This window comes from Artemia franciscana, chromosome 2 (assembly GCF_032884065.1).
Source record: "Artemia franciscana chromosome 2, ASM3288406v1, whole genome shotgun sequence".
NCBI lineage: Eukaryota > Metazoa > Arthropoda > Branchiopoda > Anostraca > Artemiidae > Artemia > Artemia franciscana.
In genome coordinates this window covers 50,047,716-50,070,415 of record NC_088864.1, presented here as the reverse complement: position 1 = coordinate 50,070,415, position 22,700 = coordinate 50,047,716, and the positions used below count along the sequence as shown (strand labels likewise).

At 35.0% G+C, this 22,700-nt stretch overlaps 1 protein-coding gene across 4 annotated transcripts in view; it reads right to left on the bottom strand.

Moving 5' to 3' along the window:
* LOC136043198 (lutropin-choriogonadotropic hormone receptor-like) overlaps nucleotides 1–22,700 on the bottom strand; it is a 327,975-nt gene that overhangs the window by 54,888 nt on the left and 250,387 nt on the right. For all 4 annotated transcript variants that reach the window (XM_065728133.1, XM_065728150.1, XM_065728140.1 and 1 more), the window contains 2 exons: nucleotides 12,024–12,143; nucleotides 5,444–5,638 (listed from right to left, as the gene is read on the bottom strand). In XM_065728133.1, coding sequence (XP_065584205.1) covers nucleotides 5,444–5,638; nucleotides 12,024–12,143 — 315 coding nt within the window. The remainder of the gene's footprint in view (nucleotides 1–5,443; nucleotides 5,639–12,023; nucleotides 12,144–22,700) is intronic.

The window sequence follows — 22,700 nt, the reverse complement described above, 5'->3', positions numbered from 1 at the left end:
TGTCCTAGCCATCTCAATCTTTCTCTCATTATAGAGCTAGAAGGTGTGATACAGCCACATCCTTTCGTACAGCTGAAAAGGATGATGTCGGGAAATTTGTCATCCTTCATCCGCGGAACGTACCCTAGCCATCTCAATCTCTCTCCCATTATAGAGCTAGAAGACGTGATACAGCCCCATCATTTCGTACGGCTGAAAAAGATGATGTCGGGCAATTTGTCATCCTTCATCCACAAAACACGTCCTAGCCATCTCAATCTTTCTCTCATTATAGGGCTAGAAACTGGGATACAACCACATTTTTCGTGCAGTTTACTGTTTGAAATAGGGTCAGGCAGAAAGGTACCCAAAACAATCCGTAGACAAGAAAAGATTTAACAAATCTTCCTCCGTCTTGCAAAGCGCTCATGCTTCTGCAACATACTTAACAACTATCATAAAGTCGTTTGCCTGTATCTTTAGATTTTCTAATATAAAGTTTACAAACAATCTATATCATTCCACATATCTATGTGCTTCGAACATACTGAGAATCATACAAAGGGGGCAGCAGCACTCTTATAGTTAAGATAGCCCAGGAAATGGTATAAAAACAGACCCAGATTCAGTTAAAAAATAAAAATTAATGAAAGTCAGGGGCCACATCAATGCTAAAAAATTGTATAAACTATCCGTTTATGCAAGAAGGGACTATTAACGGAATGAGGAAATTATTGAAGAAAGGAGATATAACAGATAGCTAGATTTCCATTGTTCATTAATCACTTTGACATATATTACTTTACTGAACTGTTATTATGTTACTATTACTTGATGGCCCTGAAAATAAGCTTAGGGCAATTTGGCTTGTTCGGAGTTGCTAGCGTCGGAACTTGGAACGATTTTTTGAAAGTTAGTAAGTGTAAGAGTCGTTGTTTTCTCTGCCAATATCTTTTTATCCCACGGACTTCTGTTAAGAGTACATTGTATAATAAAAATTTTTCATGCAAGTTACGTGGTAATGTTAATTGTAGAACAACTGATGTAATTTACCTATTAGAATGTAATAAATGATGCCTGCAATATGTGGGGGAAACAACTAATAATATATATAAAAGATTTTCTGGACACAGGACAACAGTTAATAATGAAAAAACTAATAACTATCTAGTTCAACATTGTAATAATGGTACATGTTCCATATCAGATATATAACTGTCACAATTTTAGAAAATTTAGAGTTAGAAAATTTAAATAAAGAAGAGAAGAATAATAGACTACGTAAACAGGAGGATTTCTGGATCTATACTCTTGGTACAGCTTATCCTTTTGGGCTAAATGATCGTGTAGCAAAATATGGTGACATGTCTCATGTTGTTGTTAAAAGTATTGATGGTTTTATGGACCATCCTTCTTTTACTTGTCCTACTAAACGTAAAAAACGATCGAGAGGACATAGGAAAAATAATAGGAAAAATGAATTAGATTTACATATGCTTTCTATAGATCTATGCCAGCTACTTGAATCTAGGGGTATGATTTCTGTAATAAAATATCTAAAAAATTTATCCAACAGGAATTTAATCAAACTTTTCTGGATTGTTAAGAATAATACAATTCTTGAATATAATTTTAAAGTAATATGTGATACAATTTGCATTCTAACTAAAACGAAATTTATTTCAAAAAAGATAAAGTTTGATAAGATTGGTAATAAGGATAACAGATTATATTTACCTATTAATTTTACTTGTAAGCAGATTGAAGATATTAATTTACCGGAAATTTTAAATCAGCGGGATGTGAAACAGGCCCTTCCTAGTAATTTGAATTATAATGATAGTCCAGTTTTAACTTATAAATTTTCAAAAACTATTGGGCAAATTATTTTTAATTATAATTTAATACTTAAAAGATTAGATAGTGATATAAATTGGAAACCGGTTTGTAACTGTAAGCAACTTGGCCCATTTGTAAATCCCACTTACAAACATGTTATAACAGGGGACTTGTCAATAATAAAGCAAGGTGATCTTCAAATTATAAGGAATAAAGGGGCTAATTTCTGTCTTTCTCATCATCTGAAACCATCGAGTGTTCTTTATGGCTTGGAAAATGATTTTGATTTATTTATTGATAAGTGGTGTAAGAAAGAGAATAAAAATAAAGAGAGTATTCAAAGTTGGAAGAATTTAATTATTAGTAGAATACGAAATCAAATATATTCTAACTTCAAAAATAGTAACACTAAATCATTATTTTATAATGCTAAAATTAAACTAGCAATTGCTAATCTACAGAATGAATTTGTAATTGTGCCAGTGGATAAAGCTAATAACAATTTTGCCATAATTTGTCAGAAGCTGTATTGTGATATCTTAAAAAGGGAGTTATGCACAACTAATGTTTACGAAAAGGTAAATTTAGAGGATGAGAATTTAATTGAAAAGACTGAAGAAATACTTTTTAAAAATTTTAATATTAAAATAAATGACAATGATAAAAAGTTCCCTTTCCTATATTGGACTGTAGAATTTCATAAGAATCCCCCTAAACCACGGTTTATTGCTGGAGCAGCTAAATGTCCAACCCGCATTGCTGCTACTGACCTCTCTTTAATTTTAAAGGAAATTATAAATAAACTTAAAACCTATTGTTCTGGTATTAAAAAAATTTCGAATTTTAATCCATGTTGGAGTGTTAATAACTCACTGCAGGTGATAGATCCTTTAACAATGGTTTCAGCTAAAAGAATTGAGTCTTTCGATTTTGCGACAATGTATATTAATTTATCACTTAATGCAGTGTTAGATAATTTAAAAACTGTTAAAAGAAATCTTTCCTCTTATCTAGTAAAAGGTTCTTAAAAATAGACACTTATAATAAAAAAAGCTATATGGACAAATATAGCTTTAAGACTACAGCTTTTGCTTTAAGACTACAGTTAACTTGAGATGTTACAGCTTGGATATGATTTTTGAGTTATTAGAATTTGTTTTATACAATACTTATATTAAATTTGGTGGTGATTTTTACAAGCAAATCGTGAGAATTCCCATGGGGGGGGGAATGCCAGCCCATTTATAGCTGACTTGTTTTTAAGTCAACTAGAATATAAATATATGATGGATAAGAATAATCCAAATAATTTAAAACTTGTTTTGTCAAATAATAAAAGATATTTAGATGATATTTTGGTTTTAAATCGTAAGGATTTCATTTATATTTCTAAAAATATATACCCATCAGAGCTTACTCTTGAACCTAGTCATGGCGCTGGTCATGAAGATCATTTCTTAGATTTAAATATTAATATTTCTGATAATAATAAATTAAGTTTTAAAATGTATAATAAAACGGATGATTTTGATTTTGAAGTGATTAGTTTCCCATTCCCTGAAAGTAATATACACTCAAATATCACATATTCGGAGTTTTTCTCAGTTACTTCGTTATGCAAGGATTTGTAGTAATTATATTGATTTTAAAAATAGATGTAAAATCTTAAGCCAAAAATTGATATTAAGAGGTTTTTCTGCAAATAAATTAACTTGGCAATTTAAAAAATTTAGTTTTCATTACAACGAACTTTTAAATAAATACCAAAAGAATTATCTGGAAATACTTAAGGAAATTTTCGGCTAATTTCGGAGGTTTGCGAAAAGATGATGCAGCACCATTTATTTTGAATTGTGGTTCTATTAGAGTGGATTTTTTAAAATTTAGCCACGTGGTAAAGATTAATTCTATAATTGTTTAGTTCATGCAGGTTGTTTGCAAAGTGTTAATATATGTGATTTGGTAAAATTTATCACATTTAGTTTACCTATTGTTGCTAAAAGGTGGAATATATCAACAGGATAAGCTTGTTTTGGTGTTACTTGGTTGTTCTACATTTGCTGGTTTTCTTTTTTTTTAAAGGCATGTATTTTGGGGGTGATACCTGACACGGGGATGCCACGGATATTCTGTGGTAGGCACAACACTTGACTGGGTAGAGAATTTAAAGTGCCGAAACCCTATAGGCAAGTGTATTCTCCTGACGAGCCCTTGTGTTGGGTTGTTGCCTCTGAATTATTTGTCTTTACTGTTTTTATTGTTTGGTAAATGACGACTTATACTTATTGACGAAATGACTGCCTGTCCATGGATTATTCTTTATAGTTGATTGTGTATGGCTATGCTGTTTGACCTATGTGATTGTATGGATGAGTAGGGTTAAGGCCTTGTTCAAGTGCTGATCTATATTAATCACTAATTTAGGAAAACAGTCTTCCTTTTCTCCTTCTGTCTCCTTTTTTTTCAATGTGTTTGTGCTGTTGCATTGGTGATTTCTCTTTTCGTAATATATATATATATATATATATATATATATATATATATATATATATATATATATATATATATATATATATATATATATATATACTGAACACATAATACCTGCCAGAAATTTTTGACAGTTTACTATAAAAAAACACAAAATCTTGTGACTTTTCACAGGACACTTTCTCAAATTTATTTCATGAAGGTCAGCATTGTCAATATTTGAAAGGCACGGCCTATTACAGTTTGATAAACTATGTTCGCTTATGTGCCAACAGTAGTATTTATTACCAATTAGGGTGCCATAAAAACAAGATTATTCGTCAAATACGTTTATACCTTTTCCCTGGAACTTTCTAGAACAGGAAGGTTGATTCAAGTATATGTCGAACTATTCCGCGACGGACTGATTCATTTGTCTACAGGTGAACTGCATTGCTCATTAGAACACCATCAATTCTTTATACTTCATTTATTAATTGAGAAAAATATCCATTTCTGTATAATTCACCCAGTACCGATTTTGTTCAATGAGCTTGGATGTCACACCCCTACTAATTTACTTGTCCCTTGGCAAGTTCAAATTTCGCGAGAAAAGCTGTTTTGATTGGTGACAACGTTGAGCAAATGTGTCATGGGTCCTAGGACAAATAATTCCTTCAATAAAAATAATTTTCTTTAATGTTTAATCAAGCTCAGACAGCAAGCCAAAGCAAGGTAATGAGAAAAATCTTTTTTTTTACTAGCCTCTATCCCAAATTATCTAAAATGATAAGAATTTTGTTTCTAAGACTTTCAACGGGTTAAATACCGTTAAATTTAACAATATGTGCCAATTAATTTATTGCCCATTTTGGACTAAAATGGCCATAAATCATGCCACTATCCACTGCTGTCGTCACTTTTATCAATGCTGTCTTAAAACTAATTTTAGGCGCAGTTCGAAGGGTGAGAGAATTATTTGACCTCTATGAGACAAGGCCCAACTAATTTATAGGTTGGACTATTAGGGATTATATTAAACAGCTAAAATGATTGAAAAGTAGGAATTCAAGAATGCTAGTACCCAATGGACAAGCTACAATTTTGTCTAATGTTCTATTAAGCTAAATTTTAACTTCAAAAGATAGAAACTTACCTAAATAAAGCCCCATGAAAAAATCAGCAGCTGCTAAATTTGCAACCAAAAACCGTGGTACGTCTATTTTTGATCTCGAAAAGACAAGGACGAAAACAACCACCCCATTCCCCAATAAAGCAGTAAGAAAGACTAGCCAAACACTGCAACGAAGACCCCACCATTCAAACAGGTCATCGCAAGGCATAAAAGGACCTAGAAAAATTAAAATGTATAATATATGGCATTTCCGCCGCTACACGATATTAATTAAAAAAAACTTTTTCGACAAAAGAAGTTTTTCAAAGAAAATTAGAGATACACTAAATCAAAAACGGAAATAAATAAAGTCAAATAATTTTAAAAGCGTAAAGCTACTACAAATTACCAAAAATAAATGAATGAAACCCAAGACAAACCAAAAAAAAAGAAAAAAAAAGGATAAAGGATGAGGCACTAGACCAGTGGTTCCCAACCGGTGGTACGCGTACCCCAGGGGGTACGCGAAACCCTCGCAGGGGGTACGCGAAGGTCTCAAAATTAATTTAGTCTACATCTTTAAAACTTGTTTCTGACTCAGTTCCAACATTTCCCTCAAAATCAGATAACATAACCCATTGTACGTAATTTCAGACTCATTTTCAAAACTTTCGCTTTCAGTAACTCGCTAATTTTTCTCCATAGCCGTAAGGTCTCGATGCTAATTTTTCTCCATAGCCGTAAGGTCTCGATTTAAACTCAGCGAGTTCAGTATCTTGTCATCTGTTGAAACACGAAGTTCGTGAATTGTGGTTGCAAACAAAGATGGATAGATTCCTGATCAGAAATAACAAGAAGCAGAATGATGGTACCCAAAACTCTGAACCTGCACCTAAGAAGAAGAAATATGACGAATCATCAGTCAAAGTGCGTCGATATTTGTCAGAATACCTAGGGCTCGGATTTAGTGCGACAAAGTCTGATCCAGTGAATGCACAGTGCGTTCTTTGTGGTCAAGTCTTGGCCAACAGTTCCATGAAACCTGCGCATATGAACCGGCATCTCAGTACTGTGCATCCTTCTCATGTCGGTAAGCCCATAGAGTTTTTCAAGCGTAAACAAGAAGCATTCGCTAGTAACTGTTTGGAAATTGCAAAAGTGGCATCAGTTTCTTCAAAGGCTCTCCGGCTTCGTATGCTGTTTCATATTTAGTTGCGAAACAGAAAAAACCGCACACCATCGCCGAATGTCTGATATTACCAGCACTAGTGAAAGTCAGTGAAATAATGTTTGACACGAAAACTGCTACTGCCCTTCAGTCTATACCTGTGTCGAACAATACCATTTCAAGAAGGATAGAAGACATTGCAAGCGATATTTTCATGCAGGTTATTGAGAAAATAAAGTTGACGAAGATGTTTGCGTTACAGCTTGACGAAAGCACGGATGTGTCAGGTGAAGCCCAGGTGATCGTCTTTGTTCGATATCAAGATTGTTCTGACATAAGAGAAAATATTCTGTTTTTTCAAAACCTACAGTCAAGAACAACAGGAGAAGAACTATTCAAGGTGATTGACAAATTCTTTGCAGAAGGGGGCATCTTGTGGGACTGGTGTCTATCAGTTTGCAGTGATGGAGCTGCTGCCCTAACAGGGAAGAATAATGGGCTCATGGCCTGGATAAGGAAGAAAAATCCAAAGGTGAAGTGGTTGCACTGCATCATTCACAGGCAAGCTCTTGCATCGAAAAGGATGAACGCACATCTGCACGAGACCCTCAACGAGGCTGTAAAAGTGATCAACTTCATCAAAGCCCGACGACTGAACTCAAGAATGTTCAAGTTGCTGTGCCAAGAGATGGGTTCAGAACATCAACATTTACTTCTGCACACAGAAGTTCGCTGGTTGTCTCGTGGGAAGATTTTAAACAGACTTTTCGAGCTTCGACAAGAAATTCATATGTTTCTTCTGGAGCAAAAATCTGCATTCAGTTCACTTTTTGAAAACCAGGACTAGGTCTGCAGGCTGGCCTATCTTGCAGATATTTTCGACAAACTGAATGACTTGAATCTGTCAATGCAAGGTTTCCGGACGGACGAACTCTCCCTGAATTCGAAGATGTGTGCTTTCATCAAGAAATTGGAGTTCTGGCTTAAAAAGGTTCAAAGAAACAGCGTTAGTGTCTTCCCGACCCTTGACAAGTTTGCGGACGATAGTGAAATTGATAACCTCAACACAATCTGTGATTGTATTCGGGAGCATCTGACAAAGTTGCGAGATGAACTTGTGTCATATTTCCCATCGATTATGAACCAAGATAGAACGCAGGATTGGATCCAAAATCCATTTGTTGAAGACGTGACCTCAAGCTCCGGTCTTAGTGACAAGCTTACAGAGAATCTGATCGAACTTGCCAGTGATCGCGCCTTAGAACTGAAATTCCAAAATGTAACTGTTTCCCAGTTTTGGCTGGAGGTGAAAGGAGAATACAAGGAACTAAGTGAAATCGCCATGTCTGCTTTGTTACCATTCGGATCCACTTACCTTTGTGAAGTGTCATTTTCGGCAATGTCATTGATCAAAACCAAACACAGAAACAGACTGAGTGTACAAAATGACCTTATAATTGCCGTTAGTGACATCGAGCCAAGATTTGATAATATTTTAGCAAAAAAGCAGCCTCAAGTTTCTCATTGATTTTGTACGTACATTTAAGCACCGTCATATTGGACAATAAATCTCGTGTTTTTGAAAATCTGATTTTAGTTAAGAAAAAAGTAAAACAACGATTCTCAAGAAAGGGGTACGCAAACTTTTTGGGCCTTGACTAGGGGTACGCGGACCGAAAAAGGTTGGGAACCACTGCACTAGACCCTTAAGAGCCAACGGTACTGATCTCCGTCTAATGGCCCTTCAGCCAAGAAGTGTAGTGGGGGGATGAGGGCAAGCCATCCTGTGCTTTTGCACACCCTTCCTATTAACTTTCTCCAGATTTCTCTAGGTACCAATTTAGAGTTGGGTCGACTTTGGGTTAGCTTACAGAGTCACGGCATTGACCCCTGTCCCAAACCAAATAATTGGGTACACTAGTAATTGGCTTCAAATTTACTAAATTTAAATAACAGAAAATATGTAAAATATATTTTATGTAATTTATATAAAAACTAAATGTATTTCGCCAAATGACAAAGCAACCCCTAGTCGAAGATACGACTGTGAGATTATCTCTGGGAGGGTTATAGCAGATGCATTTATGATTAATTTTTGTTTCTTTAACGTGCAGGGTTTTAGGATATCTGATAAAAATGTAGCGATACAATTGGACAGAATTATTTCAAAATAAATACGAATTTATTTATTTATATTATGCCCCATACTACTGACATCTGTAATTAACCTTGATATGAAATAAACAGATGTTGATCTTTTGGTGAATTATCTGATTAATAAATTATCTGAGATAATTAATAGGTCCTGAAAGGGGTACCCGGAGAGACAAGAGAAGAGTCGATGGTACCTGACCATTTTAGACATTTAAACTATTGGCGGCTGTAAAAGTTTCGGTCATAGAATAGCAGTCACTGGCTTCTTTTGCAGAGTAGCCAGGATTACAGCTTATTAATAAAAAAACGCAAAATACAGGTTCATTACAGCTCCTAAAATGGTCCAGATTCGTATTTATGAAAATATTGCGCCTTTGAAGCTTCCGATCTCCTAATCCCACCATATGTCCACTTCCGATATAGACCCCAGAGTGTTATTAAGATGATAGGCGAGCCTAGTTAATCGTGAAATTGAAAAATGTTCTACACTTCCTATTTGAAAAAAATTGCTCAGGTCAAATTTGTTTTCTTGATATTTAATTTTTTTTTACTCTCTACTATCTATCAGTTCCAAATTCGATTTTCTTCTGTTAAAAGCTTTGTAAGTGGAGTGGATAGTGGATATGAATACACCCTCTACATCTGCGAATAGAACAGGAATGGAGTCATTGAAAAATAAAATGACAGGTATACATTAAATATGATTTTCTGAATGAAAAAGATCATTGAAAAAGAAAGTAGGACTTAGTAGTTTTATAATAAGATTTGTAATATAACTAGGCAGGTTAAATCGACTGTAGTTTGATGACTGAAATCGTTTGGGAGTAAGGGGGGGTGTATCTACTCTGCGAATTGTTTAATGGTTTAAATTTTACTTCTAATATATTATTAACAGAGGCGCCATTTGAGGCAAATCATGGGGTGGGCATGAACTCCATCTGCCCCCCCCCCCCCGATTCACTTTGTGTCGCGTAAGAAAAATCCGGGTTTTGGCAGCACATTGATAGAATATTCTAAGTAAAATGCATTTTCAGCACCCGTGTGTTGCTTGGAAATGTACTGTAACCAAATGTGGAACTCAGCCACACTGACCTCTAAGATTAATTATAACGACGAAGAATACAATCAACGAAGTTAAGTGATTAAACTGAGAGCGAAAAATTCAACCAGACTACAGGCTGGCATTCCTCAGCGAGAAACTTTCTTACTTAAGTAAACAATACGTCGGTGAAAGTAACCTTCATTGTTATGCTGAGGGTTGTAACCAAAATCTCAGTGTCCCTTCAGCAGAAATCTTCCAGATCAAATATATTTACAAAAAGGAAAAACATAACAAGATAAAAAAAATTATAACAACATTCAAGGTAACAAGGGGAACCGCCGAGCTTTCATCTTTGCAAAATCGTCAAGAATCTGGTTGTAGTCCAAATTTTTTACTAAATCCTTCTCTGCAAATATCAAAAGGAGGTGACTGAGACGATCATCTCCTGTTGTAGACCGCAGGTAGTTTTTCACTATTTCTAGGCTAGAAAACAAACGCTCATTGCTCGCTGTTGTCTCAGGAAGTAGGGCAGCAATACGAAGTACTTTAATTGCTTCTGAGTAAGCCACTGGTAATGCCTGAAGATGGTCGACAATGTCTAGGAAGTTTTCCGGCTTTTTCTCCTCATTGAGCAAGAAACGCTTGGCAATACCAGCTTGAGATTCGAGAAGAATGCTGTCGATATCCAGCTCGCCGTAAAGAGAAGAGAAAAGCTTGAGCAGCTCTGTGTCCATAAATTTGATTGAGCTTGGATCCAAGGCTTCGAGCGTACTCAGCACTGGCAAGTTATCTGTGAACCTTCTGTCAAATTTGGCTAGTAGACGGTCAAAAGTTTTGAAGTATTCTTGCTTCATTTCATCCGCCAAAGTAGTAGTCCAATTTCCGGATTCGATGAAATTCTTTCCTAGCGTCGAAGTTGTCACAAATTGTTTCCGATGCTTGGTGATCTTTTGGATTCATCAAGGTCGTCCTTTCTGACCAACAGAGGAGGGTCTAGTCGCGGGTCCATTCACAGCAGGTACTTCAATTTTGAGTCCTGTTGCAAACTCTTTAGCCTTCTTGAAAAGCGATACAAATGAAGCATCTGAACGCAGGTCGCTGAGTTTGCTTCTTGTGGCCTGAATCAGGGTGCGCGATCGAGAAATAACCAAGTCGATGGCGACAGCATGGAGCTGCTGAAACAGCGATTTCGTCGCTCGCGTAATTGCTTCTATGTAGTGCAATCGGAAGATAACAAGGAACGATTCCATCAAGGAATGATAGGCCAGGAACTGACCTATTTTAGTCTATCAACTTAGAGGAATTACTGCAAATATTCAGAATTTATAATATTAATATAATCATCTAGGAAACGGGCATTTGACAGAACTTGAGAATTAGATTATGTAACTAACCTGCTTTCAAAGTTTACAACGGTTAATAGCAAATAGTGTTATTATTATGGCCGGCAAAGGGCCCTTTTTGGTGGAAGCTTGGGCCCTCTGGAAAATCTTGGGTGGGCATTTGCCCCCCCCCCCCTGCCCCTCCCCCCAAATGGCGCCTCTGATTATTAAGACTCTATTTATTCTTCAAATTCTCTTATTTGCACTGAAACACCTAATAAGCGCAGATAACGTCCTAATTGTTTAACTTAAAACACGACAACAATTTAAACTTTTTTAGAACCTGCCTTTATTGTCTGACTGTGGTTTTGTGCCTATGATATTCTAAATAAATTATTTATAATTGAAAACTATGTTGTTCCACAGTGTCGTAGATCCAGGTGTCGAATCCTGGCTTCTTATAACTTAAGTAATAGAATGAACAATTATCGCCAATAAACAAAAATGTATAGCGAAAAAAAAGATTTTCTTTGGATTTTTTAATTAAAATATATTTTCTCAGGGTTGTAGGACCGACAACTTAAATAGTGAATTTGCCGTCCTCTGCCTGTACTAAGCCTTATAACCTGGTCTTCTGATATTTCTAAGATATGACGCAATGGCCTTCTGGGAAGAGGGTGAGGGTGATTGCCCTTTTGTACAGCAGTTGATACACCCGTGTGGTTTTGTACAAAAATTGATTTCTACAGCGAATTCAAGCAAGTATGGTTATCTAACAGCTTCAAATGGTAAGCTGACAACGTTGATGATACTAAATGCTTTGTTTCAGGAAATAAAGGAGCGATAAATTTTTGTAACTTTTAGCAGAGCCAGGCATCAAATTTTCGCAGAAATCAGTTACGAAAACAAAGAACCATAAGTGAAAAAAAAACATACCTGGTTTTGGTGCACATTGCACGTCACGGCGTATCCTTGTTGTATCAGGAATAATCTCTGATATTACTTTATAGAATGACAGGTTGAATCGAAAATGATCATAATTATCAAAAACTTCACCTAAAATAAAAATAAATTCAATTTTGAATATTGCTCAGGTGCATTTAATTGCAAATAATAAATGATTTTATCGAAAAAATGAAATAAATTCAGCTGCGGAACAATTTAAGAAAATACTCTGGACGAGTTTTCGTTATAACGCATAATAAAATAGCTTGCTTCGACACTTCCAACCAAGGCCATATCTATTGGAGGGGGGAGAGTCGAACTCTAGAATGCCTCTGTCCAACTCGTAAAAACGTAACAAAACAAAATTTTTCATGCGTTTTTAAGAGTTTTTCCTGTAACCCCCTTGAAAAGAGTACCCCCCCCCCCCCCCGAATGAAAATTCTGGCAACGGTATTGCTTCCAACTCTATTTTATGCTTTCAAATGTGTCTCCTTCAAATGCTTACACTATACTCTCCTTCACTATAATTACTATGTCCTTCTATACAATCAACGGACGTGTAGACACGCATCTATAAGGGCTAGAGAGGCAATTAGGAGTCTATAGATGTAGCTCAACGTTTAAGGCTTTTTCTGCCTCCTAATTATTAATTGACAATGTTAGCTTGCAGTTTTCTGTTAGCAATAGAAAATAAAAGTGTTGACGAAGAGAAATTGCTCCTAACAATTCTCAGGAACATATTAATTTGGCAGGAAATTAAAAAAGGACATCTACAAAAACACATTAAAAAATATTATAATAGAGGAAAATAAGAAATGAACTTTTTTTTCTTCTAAAATTTTTAGTAAACTGACACTTGAAGCCAGAACAGGCAGCTCTCTCCTAAACTTATACCGTTAAAAACAAAATTAATTATTTTATAACAAATAAAATGGGGGAAATTCTGGAAGAATATTGCCTTAGAAAACATTTTGTTTTAGAATACTCGAAGTTTTTTTTTCCGCCGTGCAATTGTTAATTAACAATGATAGCTAAGATTTTTCAATCATGGAAAAAAAGAATTATTATACAACATGATTATTAGATAACAGAATTATTAGATAACAAGGATTATTAAATAACAATTCTTAGAAATGCATTAATAGGAAGTGAAATAAAAAAAAAACAGAAAATTGAAAAACAATTCTGAAAAGCCAAGTAGGCTAGTCTAAAGTTGAAGATATTAAAAAAAACTACTAAAAGAGTTTATTTGCTAACAAACATAATGGCAGTCAGGGATTTTGTATCAATATTTAAAGCGCATAAACACAGTTTTTGCAATAACAGTTATGAATATTGTGCTTCAATTTCTTAAAGAATTTTTCTCAGCAACGATTTGATAGATAAATTTGCTGAAAATATTTTCAACAGTTTTATTTTAGCTCAAGGAATCTCAACTATCAGGATTGACTAATGATTTTGTTAGAACGTTGGAAAAACTATTTCTACAACCACTAAAAGGTTGTAGTGTCTCGTGCAGTAGCTACTGCAAAACAATCACCACCAATTTTGGCTGGATAGTCTACAATTCGACAATCTAACAATACGTAATGAAGAAAGAAGTCACCAAAGCAACAGCACAAACACAGAAATAATCACACACCATAAAAAAAATGGTAATTAATATAGATCAGTACTTGAATGAGGCCTTAACCATACTCATCTATCCAATTACATAGGTCAAACAGCATAACCATACACCACCAACCATAAAGAATAATCCATGGACATGGGCTTCAGAGTAAAAAAAAACCGAAGAAAAATCCATGAAATACATAATGATATTTAATTATTTACGCAGAATGGGACTGAAAAGTCGTTCCAGGTATTTTTATGTTATAAATATATACAAGGATGGTTTAGTATTTTGTCATTAGCTAAAGGGTTATTTCCCTTTTTGTTTTCAAGTGATGGAAAAGCCATGAAAAGTGCTACTTTACAAGGAATTTTCGGATAATGTCAGACCATAGTATGCATCTTAGTCCCTAAGTTTGGCAAAAGAGTTTCCTCGATTTTAATTTCGCCAGTCTTTGTTTCTTAACAGATATTCTTCCATCGGAAAAAAGAAAAAAAATACCTCAAAGTACCTTTTTGAATCTATATAATTGAGAAAACTTTATCTTAAAATAATGAATCAATATAATTATTCAAACGTCAACTCAAACGCAAGCATACTGAAGCATTACATTAGTTAAATCAAGGAAGGGAATTAGAGTGCCAGAAATAAGAGGGATTCAGGGCCGTCACATGGGGGGAAGGGAGTTGCCTCGATGTTTTTGGGCACTTGGTAAAAACAATAAGTCGGTAATACCGTGACGATTTTTCTGACTCCACTAAAAAATTTTTTTTGATTAAATAAAGATCACGAATATACTGACACGTCACGTCCAGAAATCTGGAACTTGGTCGGTAAACGCAGCAGTTTTACCGACTCTTGACACGGTTTTATAGATGGTGCCTCAATTTTCCATTTGGCTAAATAAAGAGGGTGGAGATAGTGGCCTGACATTTACCAAAATCTCAATCTAGGTCGGTAACCTAAATGAAACGGTTTTAGCGACTCGTGCTGTGATTTTACGTATGGTATTCAAAATTGACATTATGCTAAATATTGATAAAAAACAGTCGGTAAGAATGACCAGCCAGTACGTGAAATTCCTCCTTCCCCAACATTTTGGATAGTAACGACCCTGCACTGGTGTACTTTTTATTATAAAAAATATGCACTTATATTTTGGCTGAATAATAAATCCTATGAAATTTTTTTTCCTTTTTACATCCATATACCTACTTTACACCCCCACTCTTGCACCACAAACCCTTTCTATAGCAAAACTTTGAACGATGCCAAACCACGGCGAGTACCTTTGCCCCAAAGATTTTTGTAGTACAGTTTCCTCGAAATAGGTTTTGTAGTTTTTGCGTCTCAGCAGACATTGTTCCATTAAAAAAGAAAGAAAAGTAAAAATGGATTTTACAATGTGTTGTTTTCTTGGCAGAGGCTATATTAGAGTAGTTTATGTCACAGAGAGCAACTACATATCAGAGTAATAGCAGTAAAAAGCGTTTATGTTACGGATGTTTACGTTATTTGGTGAATTTATTTACGACAGATAATCCTTTAGAAAATTTATGAGTTTTCATAAATTATTCCTGATGAATGTCATACTTCTTACTTAAAGAAATATAAATAGTGAAAATTAGACCATACTGATTGTCATGTGGAAACCTACATATCCATGGATATCTTAAAAATTAGGAAAAATCAGGAATTCAGTTCTTAAAAATATACCTCCAGCTATGCAGTTTTCAGTAGTAGCGGGTGCCAAATAGAAAAAGGAAACGGAAGCAATAATTGAAGAAACATAAACATATATTGTTTAAATTTGTTATTTATTATATTATATTTATTATTGTTTATATTTAAACATATATTGTTATATTTGGTGCAATATGAAATGTTGCACCTAACAGCTTAAGAAGTTGTAGTTATCCTTTGAAACAGCATTTGTCGTTTAGAATCAATGCATCATAATGTTTAATTGTTAGAACGAAAAGTTTTGTCAGATTTAATTAGTTAGTTTTCGTTATTTATCTTCACAGTCTAATTTGGCAACAGTGACAAGAATCTAGTAGAACAGGTTTAAAACAACCAAAACAATCAATTGGAAATTGTGTTTCGAAGTATGAATAGACCCTGTTTGCACGCACATCTTTATCCCCTTGTTTTGTTTACACATGTTATTTATCAACCTTTGTTACCCTATCTGATATTCGTTTGTTATTTGGTACACTGATCCTTTGTATATATTAAATAAAAAAAGTTTTTTAACTGCAAGTAAGGAGCAACATTAAAACTTAAAACGAACAGAAATTATTCCGTTTATGAAAGGGGTTGTTTCCTCCTCAACGCAGCACTCTTTAAGCTAAAGTTTGACTCTTCCTCACAACTCTACTTTGTAAAACAATAAAAAACTTTAGCGTAAAGAGCGAAGCGTTGAGGAGAGGACAACCGCTTTCATAAACGGAATAATTTCTGTTAGTTTTAAGTTTTAATTTCTAAACATTTTTAATTAATTCATGTTTTGACTTTGGCTCACCACATATGAATAATTAAAACGAAATTTGCATATTGATTTGGTGGCTTTCTCATAGTTTTGATCGGACGATTTTGATAAAAAAAAGGGGTGGGGGAGGAGGCCTAGTTGCACTCCAATTTTTGGCTACTTAAAAAGGCAACTAGAGCTTTTTTACGAACGTTTTTATTAGTAAATGTACGCAACTTACGAATTAACTTACGTAAAGAAATTCTGTATTTGTGTATTTTTATTACGGATATGAGGGGGTTCTTCCCCTCGTCAATATCTAGCTCTTTACACTAAAGCTTCAACTTGGTCCCAATTCTTTAAGAATGACCCCTGAATGACAAAGGCCGTAGAATAAATAGTTGAAATTACTAAAAATATTTTAGCGTAAAGAGTGAGGTATTGTGGAGGGGAAAAACCCCCTTATATACTTAATACTTTCTTTTCGTTTTAGGTTCTAATGCTGCTCCTTACTTCTGCCTGAAAAACTTCTTTTTATTTATTTTCTCATTGTTTTTTAGAAATAATGCTAGAAAATCCTGCGGCCCCTTCATGGAAATTTTCTTCCCTCATGATAAATTCCTCCAAAGAAGATCCTCCCACGTAGCCCCCTCCCCCAATCCCCCTTCGACTAGAAAAAGTCTCCCTGAAAGCCTCTGTTCACGTCCCAATTATCATTACTATAATGTAAACAATGGTCAAAGTTTTTAATTTGCAGCCCCTCCCCCGGGTGGGGAGAATGTGAGGGAGTAAGTCGTCCCCTAAGACATAATAATTAGTTTTTCTGGCTATGTTGAACAAAATGGCTATCTCAAAATTTTGATCCAGTGACTTTGGGAACAAATGAGCGTGGCAGGGGGCCTAGATGCCCTCCAATTTTTTGGTTATTTAAAAAGGGCACTAGAACTTTCATTTCCGTTATAATGAGCCCTCCCGCAACATTCTAGGATCACTGGGTCGATACGATCACCCCTGAAAAAAAAACGACAAAAAAACAAACAAACAAATAAACACGCATCCGTGATCTGTCTTCTGGGGGAAACAAAATACAAAATTCCACATTTTCGTAAATAAGAGCTTGAAACTTTTATAGTAGGTTTCTCTGATACCCTGAATCTGATGGTGTAATTTTTGTTAATATTTTTTGAGTTTTAGGGGATATTTCCCCCTATTTTCTAAAATAAGGCAAATTTTCTCAGGCTCCTAACTTTTGAGGGGTAAAACTAAACTTGATAAAACTTATATATTCAGAATCAGCGTGAAAATGAAATTCTTTTGATGTAGCTATTGGTATCAAAATTCCATTTTTTAGAGTTTCGGTTACTATTGAGCCGGGTCACTTCTTACTACAGTTCGTTACCGCGAACTGTATGATTTTCGTTTATCATGGAACAATATCATAGGCAGCACAACAGCACCGCCTAAGTAAAGAGCGATGTGGGTACAATGTATGACTTTTTTATATTTTTTTTAGACCAGGGCACTTAGTATAGAAGGAATTGTCGTAGAAACTTCAATAAGTACTCATTCGATTGGAAATTGAAAGGGCTATTGTCTTTTTAATAGTCAAAAGTGATTGGGGGGCATCCAACCCCCATCCCATACCCATCATTTCCCCAAACACATCAAATCAATTTTATTTTTTGTTATTTTTTCCCCAGGGGTGATCGTATCGATCCTGTGGTCCTAGATTGTTGCGAGAGGGGTCATTCTAACTGAAATGAAATGTTCTAGTGCCGTTTTTAAGTGACTAAAAAAATTTGAGGGCACCTAGGCCCCCTCCCACGCTAATTATTTTCCAAAAGTTAACGCATCAAAATTCTGAAATAGCCATTTTATTCAGCGTAGTCGAAAAACCTTATAACTATGTCTTTTGGGACGACTTACTCCCCCACAGTCCCCGTGGGAGGGGCTACAAGTTACAAACTTTGGCCAGTGTTAAATATATAGTAATTGCTATTCGAAACTGTAGAGACGTTTTCAGGGGGATTTTTGGTTGGGGGAGGGGTTGAAAAGAGGGGGATATGTTGGGGGAACTTTCCATCGAGGAATTTGTCATGGGGGAAGAAAATCTCCATGAAGGGAGATTCATGTTTTTTTTCATTATTGAAAAAAAAACAATAAAAAATAAATATGAAAAAGTTTTTCCAACTGGAAGTAAGGAGCAGCATTAAAACTTAAAACGAAAAAAATTATTACGCATATTAGGGGCTCACCTCCTCCTAATATCTCGCTCTTTACGCTAAAGTCTTTTTAGTAATTTCAATCATTTATTCTACGGCTTTTGTGATTCAGGGGTCATTCTTAATGAAGTGGGACAAAATTTAAGCTTTAGTATAAAGAGCGAGGTACTGAGGAGGGGGTGAACTCCCTCATATATGTAATAAAAAAAATGAGAATACAAATGTTCGTTACGTAAGCTAATCTATAAGTTAGTAATCAAAAAATTGGAGGGCAACTAGGCTTCCTCCCCCGATCCTTTTTTTCTCAAAATGATTCGATCAAAACTATGAGAAAGCCATTAAGCCAAAAAAAAAATATGCAAATTTCATTTTAATTATTCCTCTGCGGAGAGCCAAAATCAAAACATGCATTGATTCAAAAACGTTCAGAAATTAAATAGAAAAAACAAGTTTTTTTTAACTGAAAGTAAGGAACGACATTAAAACTTAAAACGAACAGAAATTAATTTGTATATGAGAGGGGTTGCTTCCTCATCAACGCCCCACTCTTTACACTAAACTTTTTTACTGTTTTAAAAAGTGGAGTTGAAAGAAAGAGTCAAACTTTAGCGTAAAGAGCGGGCGTTGATGAGGAAGCAGCCCCTTTCATATACGAAGTAATTTCTGTTCGTTTTAAGTTTTAATGTCGCTCCTTACTTTCAGTTAAGAGAACTCTTTTTTATTTAATTCTTTGAAAGAAGTTATCTTTGATACATGTGATGCACCCCAGTGGAGTCCAGCATCGAAAAAAAAACCCTTTTAATCCTTGAATGACTCCTGGACTCCTTAAGAGTTGGAGGAAGAAAAATTATCTTTGGAAGGCTTACAGGTGCTCTAAGCCATTTTCACATGATTCTCGGCTTCCACTTTTCAAAGCTTATAGAAGAGTTTACAATTTGCTTTGCCGAAAGGCTAAATCGTTATTTTATTATACAAAAGTCTCTGCATGCGGTAAAGACATTAGGAAGACATAGCAAGTTATAAATTCTATTATCAGGTCATTTTTTCTGCCTCCTCTATCCCTTCAAGTGTTGTGATTGACGGCAAAAATGTAGAGGGTGAGCTAAAAGTTCGAGATGCGTTTACTTTCTACTTTGCTAATATCAGCAAAACTACAGCCTCTTCTGTAAGTCCTACTTCTTCACTACCTGATTTTAGGTCTTACCTTGGACCGCCTTGTCCTAAATCAATGGCATTGGAACCTATCTCTGAAGCGGAAATAGCCAGAATTGTCAATTGTTTGAGGGGTTCTTCACCCTCTGACCCAGACCGTATTCCAACTAAGGTTGTCAAGTGCATTCTTCCTGTCATTTTGTGTGCCCTCACGAGACTTGTCAATCTTTCTTTTGAAAATGATGTCTTCCCAATTGCTCTAAAGCGTGCTTGTGTTATCAACCTTTTTAAAGGTAGATCAAGGAATTATCCTGCAAATTATCGTCCTATATCTGTTTTATCAGAGTTTAGTAAAATTTTTGAAAAAGCTATGCTTTCAAGACTTCTTGATTTTCTTAATTCTAAACACCTTTTTCATGATTTTCATTTTGGTTTTAGGGCAAAGCACTCAACTGAGCATGCATGTGCAACTCTCTTGAATTATTTAAATTCAGTTCTTGACTCTGGTTTGATACCTACTGCTCTTTTTCTTGATGTTCAAAAAGTGTTTGGCTCATTAACACACAAGATTCTTCTTTTGAAACTGTCCCATATTGGTATAAGAGGGAATGCTTATTCATGGTTTCTATCATATTTATCTGGTCGATTCATATCGGTTCATCTGGACTTTTCTATTCCTTATGGAATAGAGTTTGGCGTTCCACAAGGATCTGTCATTGGGCCGATACTCTTTTTAATCTACGTCAATGACCTTATTAATGCGGTTAAAAATTTAAAACCTACCATTTGCTGTCGTCTTTGTCAACCAGTATCCGTCACTAACTCTGACAAGAGTTTTTCCTTACCGGATACACTTATTGTTTTTGCTGATGACAGTACTCTTGGCACAACTGGTAGAACTGAGTCTGATCTTCGTTCAAGAATGATAGCCCTTTTTGAAAGAGGTATTCAGTGGTTTGATGTAAATTATCTTGCCTTAAATGTCATAAAGTCATGTTTTTTTCATTTTCTCCAGAGTCTTAAATGCTTGCCGTGACTTAAATGAAATAAATGAATCAAGAGGTTCTCTAAGTAGACCTAAGGATCGTTACGTTCGATTCCAAGGCATCTTGATTGACAAAAATCTTTCGTTTAAGCATCCTATTAACCTGATTAAAGTGAAAGTCTCCAGGAGTCTCAGAATCCTTAGAAAGCTCAAATACATATTTCCAGGGTCGATTCTTAGAATCTTGTTCTGCAGCCTAGTTCAGTCTTATGTTTCATATTGTTCTGTTATTTGGATGTCAACTTTTACCTCGTCTCTGAAGCCACTTTCGAAACTTTATGATAAAGCAAGGACTCTTATTCAGGAAACTAACCGATTTTCACTTAAACCTTTTCTTGATTTGAAATGTCTCTATTTTCTTTCTTGTTCTTCTTTCATTTTTTTATAGTTGCACGTCCATCTTTCTGCTGTCCTATGTAATAATATATCTTTTGTTTCTGATCAATCGGCTTATCATCTCCACACTTCCAACAACTTACTGGTTCTTCACCCCCCGTCAGTGAGGTCTGACTTCAACCTTCTGACAGCTTGGAACAGGACCTGGAACACGCTCCTAGAGTTCGTACGAAGCTGCCACTCGTTTGGTATGTTCAAAATTATGTTAGAGATTTTCTAGCTAGTAAATTTTCTTTTTCTTTTTTTCATATATATTCCGGTTTCCCTTGGAGTTGATGTCTACGGATTGAGTTGAATATTTAATTGAGTTGGTGAAATCATGTGCTTCCCCCTGCCTAGCTCGTCATTTTTGGTGATTATTAAGGTGGGCGACTCAATTTTGTTTTTGGATTTTGTATATTTTTTGTTTATTTTTTCTCTCCTGCTCTTTCCCGGCCATGGAGCCTTATGGGGGAGATTGTCTTGAAGTATTTTTTTGTTTATGAATTTTATTATTAAATAAAGAACTCAGAACTCAGAACTGGAAAATATAAGCGTGTATGGAAGAAAAGTGGGAAAAAATATTCGCTGATGTATTATTTTGATTCCCTCTTTCTATTTTCAAGTACCAAAATTTTAAATCAATAGGCTTAAGAATTTATGGTTTCTGTCAAGCATCCAAGGATGCTTTAGTCAACCATCGTCCCTCAGACCTCATCAATCGGAACCAAGTTAAGAAAATTTGTCATGACTAAAAATACTAATTAATCGATATAGTTTTCAAGTCTTGACATATATTTTATTTATTGGATTGCCTAAGTTAACAGAAACTAGCGAGCTGCTATATCGAATTTAAATCTCTTTCGACCCCCAAGTTAAAATCTTCTACCTCAATTTTGATTTAAAACCTTTTACCTATAGCCCTCTAATCCAATTTTGAGTTAAAATCTTATAGTTAAAACCTTCAACCCGATTTTGAGCTAAAATCTCCTATTTAAAGTCTTCTACTCTGATTTTGAGTTAAGATCTTTTAACCAGGTTTTAAATTAAAATCTTCTAGTTAAAGTTTCTAGTTTCTAGTTAATAGCTACAGCGCCTTTTAGTTAAAATTTTCTAGTCAAAACTTTCTTCCCTGATTTTGAATTAAAATCTTCTAGCTACAACCTTCTACCCAGACTTCGAGTTAAAATCTTCTAGATAAAAATTTTTACCCCGACTTTGAGTTAAAACTTTCTTCCCGGAATTTGGGCCCCCAAGACTCATTTTCAGTGAGAAGCTTTAATTTAGATCATCTTCTTAAAAGCCTAATTAACAGGTTTAGACTTTTCTCAAATTATATAACCATAAAATGTCTTATACTGTGATATTTTGCAATTTAACAGCGTGTGTGAAAGATGGTTTAGAATGAAATATCTCCTCACAATTCAGAGCGTCAACATTTTTCTGATGGACATTCTTCCTAGATGAAAATAGGCTTTCCTTTGGCTTTGTGAAAAGTGGACGTCTAAATCCCTAGCTTTTATTAATGTTGAAACTCTTTCAAGAAAATGTCTTCGATTCTTCATATTTGCGAAGTTGGAAACAGAAAGATTTTATCGTCTTCTCCCCATAGAATTTGCTATGGTTAGCTCAAAGCTTTTGCCGGAATTTCATTAGCTATTTGAACTAAAAAGATTTGACTCTATTCAGTTGAAAATATCTTTGTAGTTTTTTCAAGATCTAAGACATACATTTTAAATTAGGATCCATCCTTAATGATTAAAGAGCCGCAGATTTCCAGCCTAGCTCT